The sequence below is a fragment of the Urocitellus parryii genome, chromosome 1 (genome assembly GCF_045843805.1).
Source record: "Urocitellus parryii isolate mUroPar1 chromosome 1, mUroPar1.hap1, whole genome shotgun sequence".
Classification (NCBI taxonomy): Eukaryota; Metazoa; Chordata; class Mammalia; order Rodentia; family Sciuridae; genus Urocitellus; species Urocitellus parryii.
The window spans coordinates 91,261,925-91,278,002 of record NC_135531.1 but is presented as its reverse complement, the minus strand read 5'-3'; the positions used below and the strand labels follow the sequence as shown (position 1 = coordinate 91,278,002).

At 35.0% G+C, this 16,078-nt stretch overlaps 1 protein-coding gene across 1 annotated transcript in view; it reads right to left on the bottom strand.

Moving 5' to 3' along the window:
- Camk4 (calcium/calmodulin dependent protein kinase IV) overlaps positions 1-16,078 on the bottom strand; it is a 230,935-nt gene that overhangs the window by 16,708 nt on the left and 198,149 nt on the right. The window contains exons 6-7 of the mRNA XM_026391313.2: positions 12,649-12,739; positions 10,574-10,648 (exon numbers count right to left, since the gene is read on the bottom strand). Coding sequence (XP_026247098.1) covers positions 10,574-10,648; positions 12,649-12,739 — 166 coding nt within the window. The remainder of the gene's footprint in view (positions 1-10,573; positions 10,649-12,648; positions 12,740-16,078) is intronic.

The following is a 16,078-nucleotide window of genomic DNA, read 5'->3' as shown; positions in this document are numbered from 1 at the left end:
TTTACTTATTTTATTCCATTTAAATTTTCCTATATTTTTTTGTTACAGAAAATGTACCTTATGGGTCAAGTTAACCTTTTTGTTGAGCATTGAACCAAACTTTCCTCTGTTCAACTGTAAACTATTTAAAATTTGTCTTGAATTTTGGCAGAAGTAACCTAATGAGTTATTTTCTTTAAAAAATAACAACAAGGGGAGGGAAAGGGAAAATACAAAGAAATTATATTTGCCAAATTATGATGCTATAGTGTACCAGTATGTAACAAATTTTATCATTACAACTATAGTACACCAATAAAAATGTGGAAAAAAATACACATGTAGTTTAAAATGTTTAAAAAGTAGCAATGTGACAACTTTGTGGCATAATTTCTGTAACCATAATTTCTGTAACTGGCACTAATGAAAGATAAGACTTGGAGAGATGTTTTGTTAGTAGTATTTAAAGAAATATTTTGAGTAATAATATTCACATGAAATGTTGAGTGTTGGGTCCACCTAACATACTGCAGTAAGCTTCTTAAGAAATTTTTCTTATTGAGAAGTTTTCAGTTTCTGGATGTTTTAAAATGACTCTGTACTCTGTGTGCATGTGTATGTGTGTGTACATATGTGTATGTGTGTATCTATGGTAGGGAGAGACTGAATTATTCTTCTTTATTAGCTACTAAAACATTAACTAAATTTTAATGTTTTTTCCTTCTGACTATAAAAATATTAGAAACCCATACTCCCAACAAATAAATAATTCAAATGAACTTTAATTCCCTTGATAGTCTGTGTACTCTGAAAAGCTCATTGCCCGCATAAATAAATACACAGCAATGAATCCCAAATATATAAGGGGTACTGGCAGATTAGATGCTAAAGCTGACTTACTGAACTTCAGCACCTTTCCAATTTCATTCATATTCTTTTTAAAAATCCTAATATTTCTAATTTTGTAAGAAATATTTTTTTATGCAACTGAAAAAAATATCAACAAAACTGTTACTTGAAAAATCAACCTGGTCTTTAAAAGGTTTGTATCTAATTTCTTTACTATTTCTTATGGTTAACTTTTAAAAAAATCTACTCTCCAGTTTTAGGAACCATTATTGATTTTCAGAGAGTTTAAAAACCTAGAAAAATATTTTAAAAGTTGTCATAAAACCATAAAAAAGTTCAGAAACTATCAGTGTGGGTTAAATCTGTGGGGAAATTTTTAAAAGTAAGTCTTTTATTAAAACAAAAAACTGGGCAGAGATGATGTCATTTCAAAGACTTCAAACCCAATTCCCCAAACATTAGGACTTGTAAAATGAAAGGGACCAACCAAATAAACTAATATATTTTAATAGTAATAATAAAAATGATTATGATAACCCTAATCATTACTATAATTACTTTTATCATGCCTAAATTTATTACGTGTTCTAGTTAAAAAACTTTGCATATACTATCTTATTTGCTTGTTACCACAGTCCTATGAAAGAAGCATTATTATTTTCATTGTATAGCTGAGTATTTAGATAAGATTTAGATATTTTTGCTAATGCATTAGGCATAAAACTCCTAAGCCTAGTAAAGTGAAAACACAGAGAACATCCAGCAGTCCCTACCTGATCAGCAGAAAAACAAAACGTGGACAGCCCACACCACTAGCCACCCTCATGCTCTGTGGTGAAGGTGAATTGAGAAAGACACCTATTGTGCCTTAGTGCGCATGGGGAGTAGATATGATTTTAATATTGAACATCAGGTCCAAGAAAGTCACTTTTCTGAGTCTATCACTATTTGCTCATTCTTTAGGAGGTATCATTCTGGAATATTTTCAGAGCAAGATGGTGAGGTTGTCTCTCTTCTATCCCATGCTTTTTTTTATCTTGCCTTCACATGCTGTTATGGCGTGGATGTGAGATGTCCCCCAAAAGCTCATGTATGAGACAATGCAAGAAGGTTTAGAGGAGATATGATTGGGTTATGAGAGCCTTACCTCAATCAGTGAATAATCCCCTTATTCAGGGATTAACTGAGTGATAACTGAAGGTGGGTATGGTGTGGCTGGAGGAGGTAGGTATTGAAGATTTAGCTTTGGGCTACATATTTTGTATCTGGTGAGTCTCTCTGCAGTCTGATCCTGACGTGAGCTGCTTCCCTCTGTCACACTCTTCTGCCATAATGTTCTGCCTCACCTTGAGCCCTGAGGACTGAAGCCAAGAGCCTATCAACTGAGAACTCTGAAACCCTGAGCCCCCAAATATACTTTTCCTCTTCTACAATTGTTCTGGTTGGGTCTTTTAGTTATAGCATCAAAAAAGCTGACTAAAATACCATGCCAAAAGTTAATGTTCTACCTTTAGCCATCATTTTTTTTTTTACTATACACCTCCATTATGGCAGAATTCATTAGTTAATTAGGCAGCATTGGTTTTTTTTAAGAGAGAGTGAGAGAGGAGAGAGAGAGAATTTTTAATATTTATTTTTTAGTTCTCAGCGGACACAACATCTTTGTTGGTATGTGGTGCTGAGGATCGAACCCAGGCCGCACGCATGCCAGGCGAGCGCGCTACCGCCTGAGCCACATCCCCAGCCCAAGCATTGGTTTTTAAAACAAGCCAGCAGTAGTCTGAACATACAGAGTATATGTATTCCTCTCTATATGGAAACTCCCAGAATATTACTTGTAGGAATAGGTACCTATGGCCTCTAAGTGCAGAGATCTTTGCATATAGTGGCAGCTCATTCTTCAACTGTTGAATAATTAGCTTTCATTCTGGTTTATGTAGAAGCACAACATATACTTGCCATTGCTAAAACCCACCAATAGCAAACACTGTCATGCTCAGGGGCCTAGAACATGGGATATTTTTTTATTAATATTTCATCTGAGTTATGTCAATAGAACTGTCTCAGGAAATAATGAGACCTTGGCAAATGTCAAAAGAAAATAAATTCTTAACAGCTCTGGACTCTGAAGATAGAATTTGAATAAAAGTACAAATATGAAATATGAGCATACATAGTTTAACTAAACTTATGAATATTAGGTAATTGGCATTAGACAGAAATATTCTTTTACTTAACTCATTACTATGTTGGTTTCTTTTCTACTTTAACAATATTTAATTCTGTTCTGTGATTCCCATTGCAATTAATACTCATAGTTACATTGTAGCACGTCACTAAGAGTCAGTGGATAGATCCTTCCTTCCTTCCTTCTTCCCTTCCTCCCTCCTTCCCTCCCTCCCTTCCTTCCTTCCTTCCTTCCTTCCTTCCTTCCTTCCTTCCTTCCTTCCTCTCTCTTTCCTGAGGACAAGGTGTTGAGAATCTCTTCAATGCTGAATATTTTGTGGTCTGCTTTAGAAAACTAATCATTGATTTCATTTATCTGGGCCACAGATTTTAATTTTCTAGTCTGGAATTTGGTTTTGACTATGTATATTTCCTAGGAAATAATGTGTGTTTGCTGAAACATGAAGCATCTGTGATTTTTATTTTGTGATTCATTTATAAGTGAACCCTCTCTTATTAATAGCCTGGGGCAATGGTTCTATGAAAGAGACCTAATGGGTAGCTTTTCCTTTTTTTATTTCCTGAGAATGACAAATGGTATGCATAAACACTCTCTCAGAAGATGTAATTTGGAAAGCCTTCCATTAAGAGTAGAAACTAGACACAGTGTATGTAAGAATAATTGACCTTGGATGTAACCAACCTTACAAGCAATAGATAAAGGCCACACCTTTCCTCTGTCAATTATATGGGTCTCAGACCTTTTTCCAAATTAAGTGTAAAGTTTCTGTATTATAAACACTTAAAAACTTTTCTGTATATTTTGATGGTTTTGACATAAAACTAACAAACAAAAAACCCTTTCTGGTTGCAGAAAAACTGCCCCTTTGGGGGCTAGTTAATTCTTAAAGACAACAAAGGGCCCTTTTTGAGGCACCTCTGCTTTTTATACACAAGCTAACCAGCCAATCCAGAGCCTTTCCTAGCTGGCTGTTATGTCCCAGGAGGCAATATTCTCTGCTTTGATCACCTCCCCTTCAGAAGGAAGTAACTGGGACAATCCTGTAGCTTAGAGCCCTTCAAAATTATTCAAACAAGCCAATCCTAAAATGCTCTGGCTACTGAAAGGGTAAAGTTTCTAAGATGGAAAGCTTGAATGTAAAAGATTAGGTATTATTAAGTTCCTCTTTACACCCAGATTCCTGAGATAGTTAAGACAACACCCTACTGGCCATTTAGCCTAGGGCCCTGTGGGCCCTGTGCAGTTCCTCACAGGGCCCGAACCAATCAGTTTGAATGTGTAACCCGCTTACGAATGACCAATCACCCTCACCTGCCAATGAATGTGCCAATCACGTCTCAGAGTTGTTGTTCAATTTCCCCGCGCCTCATGATGATTTGTTCTGATGTATGCAAAGACTCCCGCCCTCCCCCAAAAGTGTACTTAAGCAAGCTCTGCTTGACCTTTGCTCTGGGCTCTGGGCTGCTCTCCCTTCTTGAGTAAGCACGGAGCCCCAGCGCGCTGGAATGGATCCCCAATAAATCCCCTTTTGCCAATTGCATGGAGTAAGTCTCTTGTGTGGTCTCTCCCTCCGACGCTCCACCGGACCCACCCTTACACTACCACTTTCTTTCACTCAGAAATCCCAATAAAGACCTTAACTCAAACCTTCCTTGACTCCTATCTTCTGCCTCCAGACTACCCTGGTGCCTTTCCCACGTGGCCCTGCATGGTATGCTGTGCCTCCTGTTTTTAAGACCTGAGAGTGTAATAAATTTTTCTTTTCTTGGGCCTCTTCTCTGTCTCTGGTGGCCATGCCCACCTGATTATATCTTAAAAGGATACCAGGCCCTCTCAGGGTAAAGTCAGGCTTTCCACAGCAGGATAGTGATTCCTGCCAGTGTTGCATGTGATTCCTCCCGGCTCTCCTTATAGATGGACAGTTTCCTCTCCTGCTACTTATTCTTGGAAGACATACTAGATTGATGATGGTACTTATATGTGGTGAGGAGAGAAGGGGCCAGAATTGAGGGTGGTTGTCAAAGGTTTTTTTTTTTAATTAAAAAAAATTGTTTTTAGTTTAGATGGACACAATACCTTTATTTTGTTTGTTTATTTTATGTGGTGCTGAAGATAGAACCCAGTGTCTCACGTGCAAGGTAAGTGCTCTACCGGTGAGCCACAACCCCAGCCCCTCAAAGCTTAATCTTACCTGAAAATGATCTAATTATTTTATAAGATGGAAAAATATAGATATTCATTTTTACATTAAAATTCTTGTTCTGTTTAAAGCCTGGATCTTGTTTATGGTCCAGGGACATGTGATTTTGTGCCTGGTGTTCCTATGGCTTCAGGTTTTCCATTGTTTCCTTTACAGAAGCGAACCCTTAAAATCCTGCTTCCTCTTAAACCCCAATATTATGTCTATCTATAATAAACTAATTATATATGTGTGTATATATATATATATATATATATATATATATATTATATATGCTTATATAACACAAAAATCCAGCTTTATCTCTACTCCCATTTTGAAGTAATATATCCATGTCTTTCCTTTGAGCCAAGAATTTGTATGAATAAAATATGTATTTATTTATATACAATTTGAACCTTGCTTCTGTATATAAATATATTAACCTTAATCATTATTTACTTCCAAGTCTGCTCCATCCTATATAAATGATAGTAATCCCATAGGTATGTTTAGAGTGCACAGAACATTTTTATCTTCCCTCTCAATCCCCAGAATATTTCCCTGAGGTCAGCAGAGCTACCTACACTGCAGGCCTCTCCCCTCCTTACATTATGGAAAATAACTCCTTCCGGGCAAACCACTACCTAGAGCAGAACAGAAGGATTAGCGTAAGCCCTCTCAGCCACTCAGCTTCCTCTTTTCCTGTTCTGTAGCCTCAAGGGTGACATACACATCAGCAGGACAAAAATAATCAACAGAAAACAAACCTCCAAGACAAGATGACATTATCTATAAAATGAGCACATTTATGTCACGGACAAGATAGTAAACTACTGTTGTTTTTTTTTTTTAACAATCATATTGTATTTAAAATCTGACTGGATTTAGGAGTAGAGCAAATATGTTATCCCTGGAGATGGTATTTAAGGAGTGAGAGCATGTGTATACATTTCTCCCATTAGAAAAAGCATGAAAGAGCATTTAAAACAGCTTTCTAATTTGTCCATTTTCTTTCTCTTTCCCTTTCAAATCCATCCGTTTTGTCATAATCCAGATATTTATAAAATGACAAATGGTATACATAAACACTCTCTTGATTTCAAAATACTGTCCTGGCCAGGCGTAGTAGTGCATGCCAGTAACCCCAGCAACTTGGGAGGCTGAGGCAGAAGGATCAAAAGTTCAAGGACAGCCTCAGCAATTTGGCAAGGCCCTAAGTAGACCCTGTCTCAAAATAAAAAATGAAAAGGGCTGGGGATGGGGCTCAGTGGTTAAGTGACCCTGGGTTCATCTCTTCAAAAAAGAAAAATAACAAAACAAAAAAATCAAAACACTGTCTTGATTCAAAAACTTTTTGAGTCATCATTACCTACCAAATCATCACATTCCTTAGCCTGAAGTGCAGATTTTTTTCAAATATAGCTCATCCTACCTTTCCAAATCTATCTATACCTTTGATCAAGAACTCTGTGTTCTAGTCTTACAAAGTGGCAAAGTGACAAACAGCCTCTGAACTTGCCAGGTGTTGCCGCTTCCCCATAACTTCACTTTCCCTGTGACCACTGACAAAGGAATGTCCTGCAGCCCCACTTGTTGTACTTCTATTTATCCTTCAATCTTCAATTCAAATGCCCCTCCTTTAGAAGACCTCTTCAACCAGGATCAATAGTTCACTTCCTTCTGTTTTCCTGAGACTTTGGCTCAGATAAATCTTGACTTATCTGATTTACTATGTAAGGGCCTTTCTTCTTTTATAGACTATGAAATCTTTAAAGAGCAAGACCACATTGTGTTTATCCTTGTAACCTCAGAAGTTAACATGGAGTCTATTAGACATTCAGTGTTTGTTTTATCCCTGAGTGAATCAGCCTCTCTTGCAGAATGGACACTCTGTAATGCTATAAGAAAGAACTGCACTCATCACTAGTCCCTGAAAGGGCACTGCTTGTTCACAGTCACAAAAGGGATTCTGAGACATCACTAGTTTCTGATCCTCTTTCTGATCCTCCCATTTCAGATCTGCTCAGTTCTCGGAAATTTGTTGCAATCTACCCACCTTTGGGGAATATTCAATGTTTAGAATTGGGTAATGATTATTAAATTGTCCATCAGCTTTCTTCTTATGGGGAATCCTTAATTTGTTTTATTGTTCTTTTCTCAATTCTCTTTCAATCCTCCTATCAATTGGTCAACATTAGCAATGATAAATGCAAGGATTTGTTTGTTTTTGTTTTTTGATACTGGGACTTTACTGGGGATTTAAACTACGGGCTGTCTATCACTGAACTATATATATCCCCAGACCTTTTTATTTTAGTTTTGCTGAGGTTAGTCTTATACTTGCAATCATCTTTCCTCAGCCTCCCAAATTGCTGGGATTATAGGTGTGTGCCACCATACCAGGCTAAGTGGACAGTTTTGTTTGGCACATGGTACTAATTTAACTCCACCTCCATAGCTTTAGACACCTGGACACATGAAAGAAATACAGAAGGACAAATAAGGACACATGACTCAGAGACAGGGAAAGTATGTATGGCATTACTAGGAGGGAAGGGCCATAGAGGGATTGACAGAGGTCAGTTCTAAGGAAAATGAAAAGCATTAAAACAAAATAAAAGAATGCCTATAGCAAACATGGTAGAGTGAAATGGTTTTCACTCCCCCCCCCCCAGGCATGGAATCTTATCTTGTAAGTCTATGATGAATTATGTAATCCAAACTCATTAAAAAAATGTTTTTAGGTGCTATGGATAAAGCCCAAGGTCTTTATGCATTCCAGGCTCTACCACTAAGCCACCCCCCAAATTCCTCAACCTCATTCTTAATGCTGTGGTCTAAATGTTTGTGCCATCTCAACATTCAGATGATGAAGTCCTAACATCTCCCAAGGTGGTAGATAATAGGAGATAAGTCCTCTGAAAGGTGATCAGATCATGAGGGTGGAGCCCTCGTGAATGCAATTAGTGCCCTTACATAAAAAGCTCAAGAGAAACCATCAACTCAATAAATTGTTGTTGTTTATAAGTTATCCCATCTAAAGTATTTTGTTATAGCAGTCTGAATGAACTAAGACATTTAGTAACAGAATACTGAATTAACTTAGGATAGCAGCATGTCCAACCAAAAGAAGCATTGCTAGCTTCCCAGACAGAGTAGAGTTTGTGACTAAGTATGGTTATTAAGATATAAGTGGAAGTGACATGGGGCTTCAGCAAGTCTGTTTAATTACAAAAAAGTACATCTTTTTCCAATTTTTAAAATTTCTGCTGATGTAATGACTGATTTCAAACAGCCATTTTGGATTGTGAGAGAGACTGGGTCCTTGATACTGAGATCCATAGAACCTGCAGAGCCATTGCAATGGAAGCCACAAAGACTGTGTATCTCTAGACTTCTAACATAAGAGAAACTTCTACCTTGTCTAAGACACACAATTGGGTTTTTCTGAACTTACTACTAACTGACATATTACTCTTGGCCTCAAAGAGGTTAGGATCCAGACAAGAACACTTGGCACAATGTAAAGATTTAACAGAAAGACAGATACACCTAAATCTACGCAGTTATTGGAATTATGAAAAATTAAGTTGGAAGAAAATAGTGTGCAAAATTCACCAGGGAAACTAACTCATTAAAAGCAAAAATATAAAATGCTTACATGAACCTGGAGTCATAAGGAGAGGTATAGAAGAAGGTACATAAGGCTATTAATATTGACTACACGTTTTGATTTTTACTCTTTTTGCAATTACTTTTGCAAGTAATACTTCTGAGATTCAAATAATTAAAATAGAAGACATTTTTAAATAAAAGGAATAATATGCTGACTTATCTATGTTGATTTTTAAAGGGGAAATTCTGTGCATTTCTAGGCCCTTCAATACCTGGAGTCTCAAACCCAGGCCACTAATAACTAGATGTGGAATTTTGGGGAAGTCACTTAAACTCTCTAGATCTTTGCAAAATGAGAATGTTAATAAACTCAGGGTTCCTTCCAACATCTAATTCTGTAGATTTAATCATATTTTTATTATTTATTTTTTAGTTGTAGATGCACACAATACCTTTATTTTATTTATTTTTTATTTTTATGTGGTGCTGAGGGTCTGAACCCAGTGCCTCACATGTGTTAGGCAAGTGCTCTACCACTGAGCTGCAACCCCGGCCCAATTTAGTCATATATTTGCTTCAAAGAATATTTTACTGCCCTTCTCAAATCTGATTTCTACATATCCAAAAGTTGTTAAAATGAGTTAGTTAGATAGTTCTTCTCTATTTCTAAGGTGTGATTTAGAAGAACAAGTCCAGTAACTCCAAATGCCCCTCTTTTCCTGTTTTTTCATAATGACCCTTCCAAACACATAACCTGGTATTTCTCAAGGTGCTGTAAGTTGGGGGTTTGCATGTCTGTTCTGTCGGTTCTCACTCCCTGGAGTGGGGTTAGTGTAGAGATGTATCACCCTGGTGCCATGCAGTGAACTCACTATATAGTGCCAATTAATACAGGTTTGCTGAAGAAATGAGTGAGATAAAGATTTATGTAAAAAGTCAGATCTTGGGAGGAAAAGTCGATGACTGATAATCTTGTGACTGATGACATACAATTTCATCTCTTTTCCTTTTCGTCTACATTAGGATTTTAATTGATTTGTGGAATATTCATTAATCACCAAAATTATATGAATTCTAGCTAATTTTGGCAAGCTTTATTGGGTTTTTTAGGTTATTGTTGGATTAACACAGCCATCAGGAAAAAAACAAACCACTACTTTCATGCTAGGATGGACAAAAAGATTTTGTTCTGTTTCTGGATTGATCATAGACTATACATAGGGCACCTCCAGCCTGTTCTGGGAGATCAGGCAAGAGGATACGAGGATCTTAGCATGGTTCACCTGCAGGATTGGAGGAACTTTCTTGCACCTGAAGTCTTTGTCTTGTGGGGCAGGGGTAGCTAGGCCATCGACATGAATGAAACCTAAAGATTACACCATTTTCATGTTATCCAGTATACCATCTGAATAAATTCACCATGTTTCCTAAAATACCCTCCTAAGGAAGAGCAAATAAGAAAATGACAGAAGGCTCTTGGCCAAGCATAAACTCTGCTACTTCCCTGTCCTATTCCTGGGGATTGCCTTTCTATTCTTGAGTGAGTCCAAGAGTAGCTCCTGCCCAAAAGACATTTTAACAGAGATGTCCTAAAACAAACATCATTTTGAACCCCTCAGGAAGAACAGGAGGTGGTCATGGAGACTCACACCAGTTTTAGCCATTTATAAATAGAGATATTAGGTGTTAAAAATAAAAATTGGGTCATTAAATAAAAATAGATTTCAAAAAAGGTAAAATATCAGTATCAAAGATCATACCGCAGTACCCTGGGGTTCCACATACTGTCTTCATGAGCACTTGATGTTCCACAATTTTAGAGAGTCCAAAATCAGCTATTAACACAAGAAAAAAAAAAATTAATGAAGCAAATCTTTTCTGTTTTTATAAATACTTTTTCTTTTTACCAAAAATAATTATTTATTTGTTTGCTTTTGTATTTGATGGTGGGGTACACATGTGTGGGGAACAAGTCACCTGAGAGGAAGCTAAGGAAAAAGTCGTTATTTAAGTAGGAGAAAAATATGACTCCCCAAAAACATTTGCAAATAAATTCATATTTAACCCTCATTCTTCTAAAAAATTCCAAGCTTTTACCAAATAAGCTATTTTCTTAAGCAACTATTAATTAATAGTTGTGATATTTTGTCTCTTGTTATTAATTCTGAGATTTATGTGACAGTAACTATAAGAGATGATATAGACTTAGTGGTATCACTCAGAATCTTCCATTGTTGAAGATTAAAAAAATTAGATTTTCATAAATGTCGTGGAAATAAACAGAAATATCAAGACATTTTCTGACTGAAGAGAAATAATGTCTGACCTATTATATTTGACAGATAATAATTTACTTTCATATGACAAATGTCTTTTTAATGCAAAAATCCTTTTTACTTAATCCACAAAGTATTACCTAAGTAATGTTATTATCAAAGGTGCCACCATTGTGATCTCTTGCTGGGCTACATCTCTCTCCCAGGAAACATCAGGAAGATGCTCAAGGCCACTCTTCAAGAGAGGCAGGTGCAGAACTGAGACCATTTTAGACTTCAAAGGTAAACCCACATTTCCAGGGAGGTGCCTGATCCTTATCAGTGAAAGCAGCAGGAAGCCCTTCAGAAAGAAAGGCTCTCCTGCCTAAATTAGTATCTATCCATCCTTTTAAAGAAATTTCTTGAAGGATCAAATCTTTGAAAGGGATGTCAAAGGAAATGGAAACTCCCTGCTGTCTGCTGCCTTTCAGGAGTGATTATGAGAACAAGCTTACTGCCAGCAGGACTTTCAGGATTTTTTTCTTTAGGTTCTTGCATTCATAAGGCACATTCTGTTGTCTAGGCTCTTCCCTCATTGAACAGCTTGATTTTCAAAGTTGGTAACGCTTGTGAACGCAGTGAACACATCAGCTCAGCGCTGTGACAGACGGCACCAGAAATACAATGCCTTTCAGAGGTTTTAGTACAAATTCTGCTAAGGAGAATTCATGTAAAGTTTTTAAACATTTTTGGAAATGATGATTAGGAAGTTCTGTGGAAAATAGCATTTAATACATCATTTCCTAATACACTGATTTAAATTTTTCTTTGGGTAGATCAGAATTTCTCAAAGTTCATCTTTGTATTCCTCCAAAATGTTTATTTGGGAAAAAAAGAGTCAACAAACTTTGGGGAAATCCTTGTAGTGCACTATATAATATGTCAGTCTATTCATTAATATTTTTTAAGGTTCTTGGAAGTGCTGCAGAAATACAAAGCCTGCTTAAGTTTAAGTTGGCATTTTCTAACTTATTTGACCAACCATAGCACCTCTGCAAACCACTCCAACAAAAAGGTCTTATTCACTTTTATTTACCTTGCCTAGGCACCAGAGTTCTATGAAGTACATTTTGGGAAATACAGACCTTAATTTATATCTGGTTATATAAACAAATGTCTCAGAGGCCAGAATCATCAATATGTACCAAGTATTTTGAATCAAAGTTCTTGATTATCTAAAATTAGACTCCAAATAATTTGTAAAATAGGAGTCAATATCAAAGGAAGCATTAAATCTATCATCCCCCCTCCTTCCCCTATAAACTTATCTACAAAACACAAGGTTATCTCCTCAGGTATGTTATTGGTAAGGACCAAAATTTCTTTGTGTCTCTAACAAAGAAGCACCAACTTCTAGCACTGATTTCTGGATTAACATTCCAGGATAAAGCATGAACTTCTAAAACAATGCATATTCCTCCAAAATTCAAATTAGGGATGGAACAATGTTTTAAAATTTCACAGAACAATTTCTTCTGCTCTGAGTAAAGGGGTCATGAAACATCAGGAAATATTCTCACCGATTTTGAGTGGTGCATCTGGGGCTGGTGTTGCATAGAGAAGATTTTCTGGTTTGAGATCACGATGTACAATCCCATTTTCATGTAGGTACTGCATAGGGAAAATACAAAGTACATTCACATAATTCTATTTATGTTTTCAACATAATACTTAATCTTTTAAGAAGTATCATAATTTTATGTTTGTAATTCAACAACACATTATGATTTCAAAATAAATATCACAAAGTGATATTGTTTTAAACTATATACATTAACAAATAACTTAAGAGAGCTTAGGGTTATAGCTCAGTGGTAGATGCTTGCTTGAGGCCCTGGGTTCAATTTCCAGTGCTGTCAAAATAAATAAATAAATAAATAAATAAATAAATAAATAAATATTTGCTCCTCAGAGAATATCATCACTCTCTTTAGGCATAGTACAATATCAATGGGAATTGTTTTATTATTATTGTAATAAAATCAAGGCGCTGTGAATTGAAATTTGTCTAGTTTATATCTGAAAAGCATAGTTGCATGTGTGACCTTAGAAACTTACACCCATAGCAAAGATATCATAATTATTGTTTGTCAGACTTTTAGAAGTGAGTAGCTATTATTTAGGACTCTCTTTAATAGGATAAATATTACTCCATGATGATGAATACTCTCATAAACTCTTCTGAGAATTAGGAGATCTATTAATATGGAAATTGAAAGTTATATTTGAGAATCGTAAAGATTACTTCTAGCAGCTATACTCATTTTATTGCAATTAAAATGTTCGTAAAATTCTGTATAATCACACATGTAGCATATTCTCATTGTAAATGCTAAAGTCCTACCTGACCTCTGCTCCCCATTTCTAGTCCTTTCTTCAAACAGAACCACTCATCAATTTAAACTATTTTTCATAACATTGGTTTGAACTTTTTTCTATGCATTTATAAATGTAATTATGTGCATACATACAAGGAAATATACCTGGTTTTCTCAATTTTCTTATTCAAATGTATCATTTATATTATTTTTATACTGCCTTTTCCCCTACTTAATACATCTTTGAAACATCCACTTAGCACTTCAGCTTTTTTATTTAACTTTTATACCCACTATGTTGGATGCATCATGATTAATTTTGTTATTCCTTTTTGATGGACACTCAAGTTTATTTTGATTTTTTAAAAAATTCCAAGAAATGCAATGATAAACATTTTAGCATTTGCATATTTGGGTAGTTCTGCTGGCATTTTTTTTTTAGGACAGGTTTGGTAATTGGGCCAAAGTTACACGGAGTTTTTATTTTAATATACACTGAAAAATCACTCTCCTAAAAGACACCATCAGTTTTCACTCACAAAACAGTTATGTGTGTGTGTATATATACACACACACACACACACATATATATATATATATATATGAATTCATATATATATGTATATATCAGGTCTGGTTCCTTTCTGCAGAGTCTCTCTCTCTATATATATATAATATATATATATATATTTAAATTATTTTAAACTTTTAATTTCTCAGTTTAAACCATTACTACAGTGAACAATGCTGTATGTAACTTATATAAGCAAAGGCTTATATATATGTATATATATATATATATATATATAATTATATATATAATCATATATATATAATTACTGGCTCATGCATGAAAAACTGATAATATTATAATATCATTATATTATTATATAATATAATATTATAATATAATTATAATATTATATAAATATACATATAATTATTATAAAATAATATTATAATATTATAACATTATAATATTATAATATTATATAATCTTATAATGTTATAATATTATAATATTATCAGTTTTTCATGCATGAGCCAGTAATTATATATATTTATATATAATTACTTCTAGCAGCTATACTCATTTTATTGCTATACTCATTTTATTTATATTATATATATATGATTATATAATAATATATATATAATTAATGGCTCATGCATGAAAAACTGATAATATTATAATATCATTGTATTATTATATAATATTATATTATAATATTATAATTATATAAATGTATTTAATTATTATACAATATTATTATTATTATATAATATTATAATATTATATATTATAATATTATCAGTTTTTCATGCATGAGCCATTAATTATATATATATACACATATATATATGCCTTTGCTTATATAAGTTACATACAGCATTGTTCACTGCAGTAACGGTTTAAACTGAGAAATTAAAAGTTTAAAATAATTTAAATATATATACTCTGAAGAAAGGAACCAGACCTGAGCCTCCTTGAAGAAGCCCTGCATGGGATGTGTTCCCTGTAGGAAATACCACCTGAGCCTCACAGGAAACAGAATGGGAGAGTAGTGACAAAAGTGACAGTAGGCAGATGAGGAGCCATTCATTGACTACTCAGAGAAACTGGGCTGAGAGAAATGCCCTACAACAGAAGCCATCAATGTGTTTCAAAGTGGAAAAAGTAACAGGCACTAGTAACCTACCAAACCCAAGGATCACTGATGCCGGACCACAATTGTACCAGTCAGGTAAAATCTATCTTTACCTTTGGACTCCTCTTCCCCTTCAACACCCTCACATCTCAACCCTGAAAGGACTACAAACAGCAGCTAGCTGTTCAAAGAAGAGCAAGAAAATGCAAAGAGAATTATCAAGTATACTTATCCTCCATATTTACAAATTATAGATCTCTAAGTTCTACTGTAGAAGTTTAAAATTGGATGTAAATCTAAAAGTTTGGCCTTTTCCTCACTCAGAAGTGATTGGGAAAGCTATGGGAATGGCCTGAAGTTTTATTTATCACCAGAGCCAGGAGATGAATTTGCAGAGTGGATTTTCCAGAACAACAATAAGAAACATAAAGTTGTTTTTGCTCCGGTCTCACTAGGTTTAGCTCACACATTATATTAAGTGATTATCACATATAGATAACATCTTACATGTCGTAAGCTCTTATTGTTATCCAAGCACTATTATTAATAGCTTATTGACTTACTTTATCTCACAACAGCTCTACGAATTAAGTCACCTAATGTTTGTTTTGCAAATGAAGAAACTGAAGCACAAAGAGGCCAAGAGATTTGTACAATGTCACAACTAGACATTGTGGTTGGGATTCATTCAGGCATTTGGCAGCAGAGCTCACACCCTTGCCTATTATGTGATTCCTAAGGTACCGGGCAGAAACTTGATTGCTTCAGGGGAAGGGATGAGAGAAGAAGAGGGCAGAATAATGGAGAGGAAAGGTAATGAGAGAGGGAGGAGAAATGTGAAATGAGGAAATGATAGAAGACCATGGTTGGCCTTGTATGATAACCAGAGAAAGTTGGCCACATTCTTTTTTTTTTTTTTGAAAAAGAATGCTTTTAGTTGTAGTTGAACACAATACCTTTATTTTATTATTTATTTTTATATG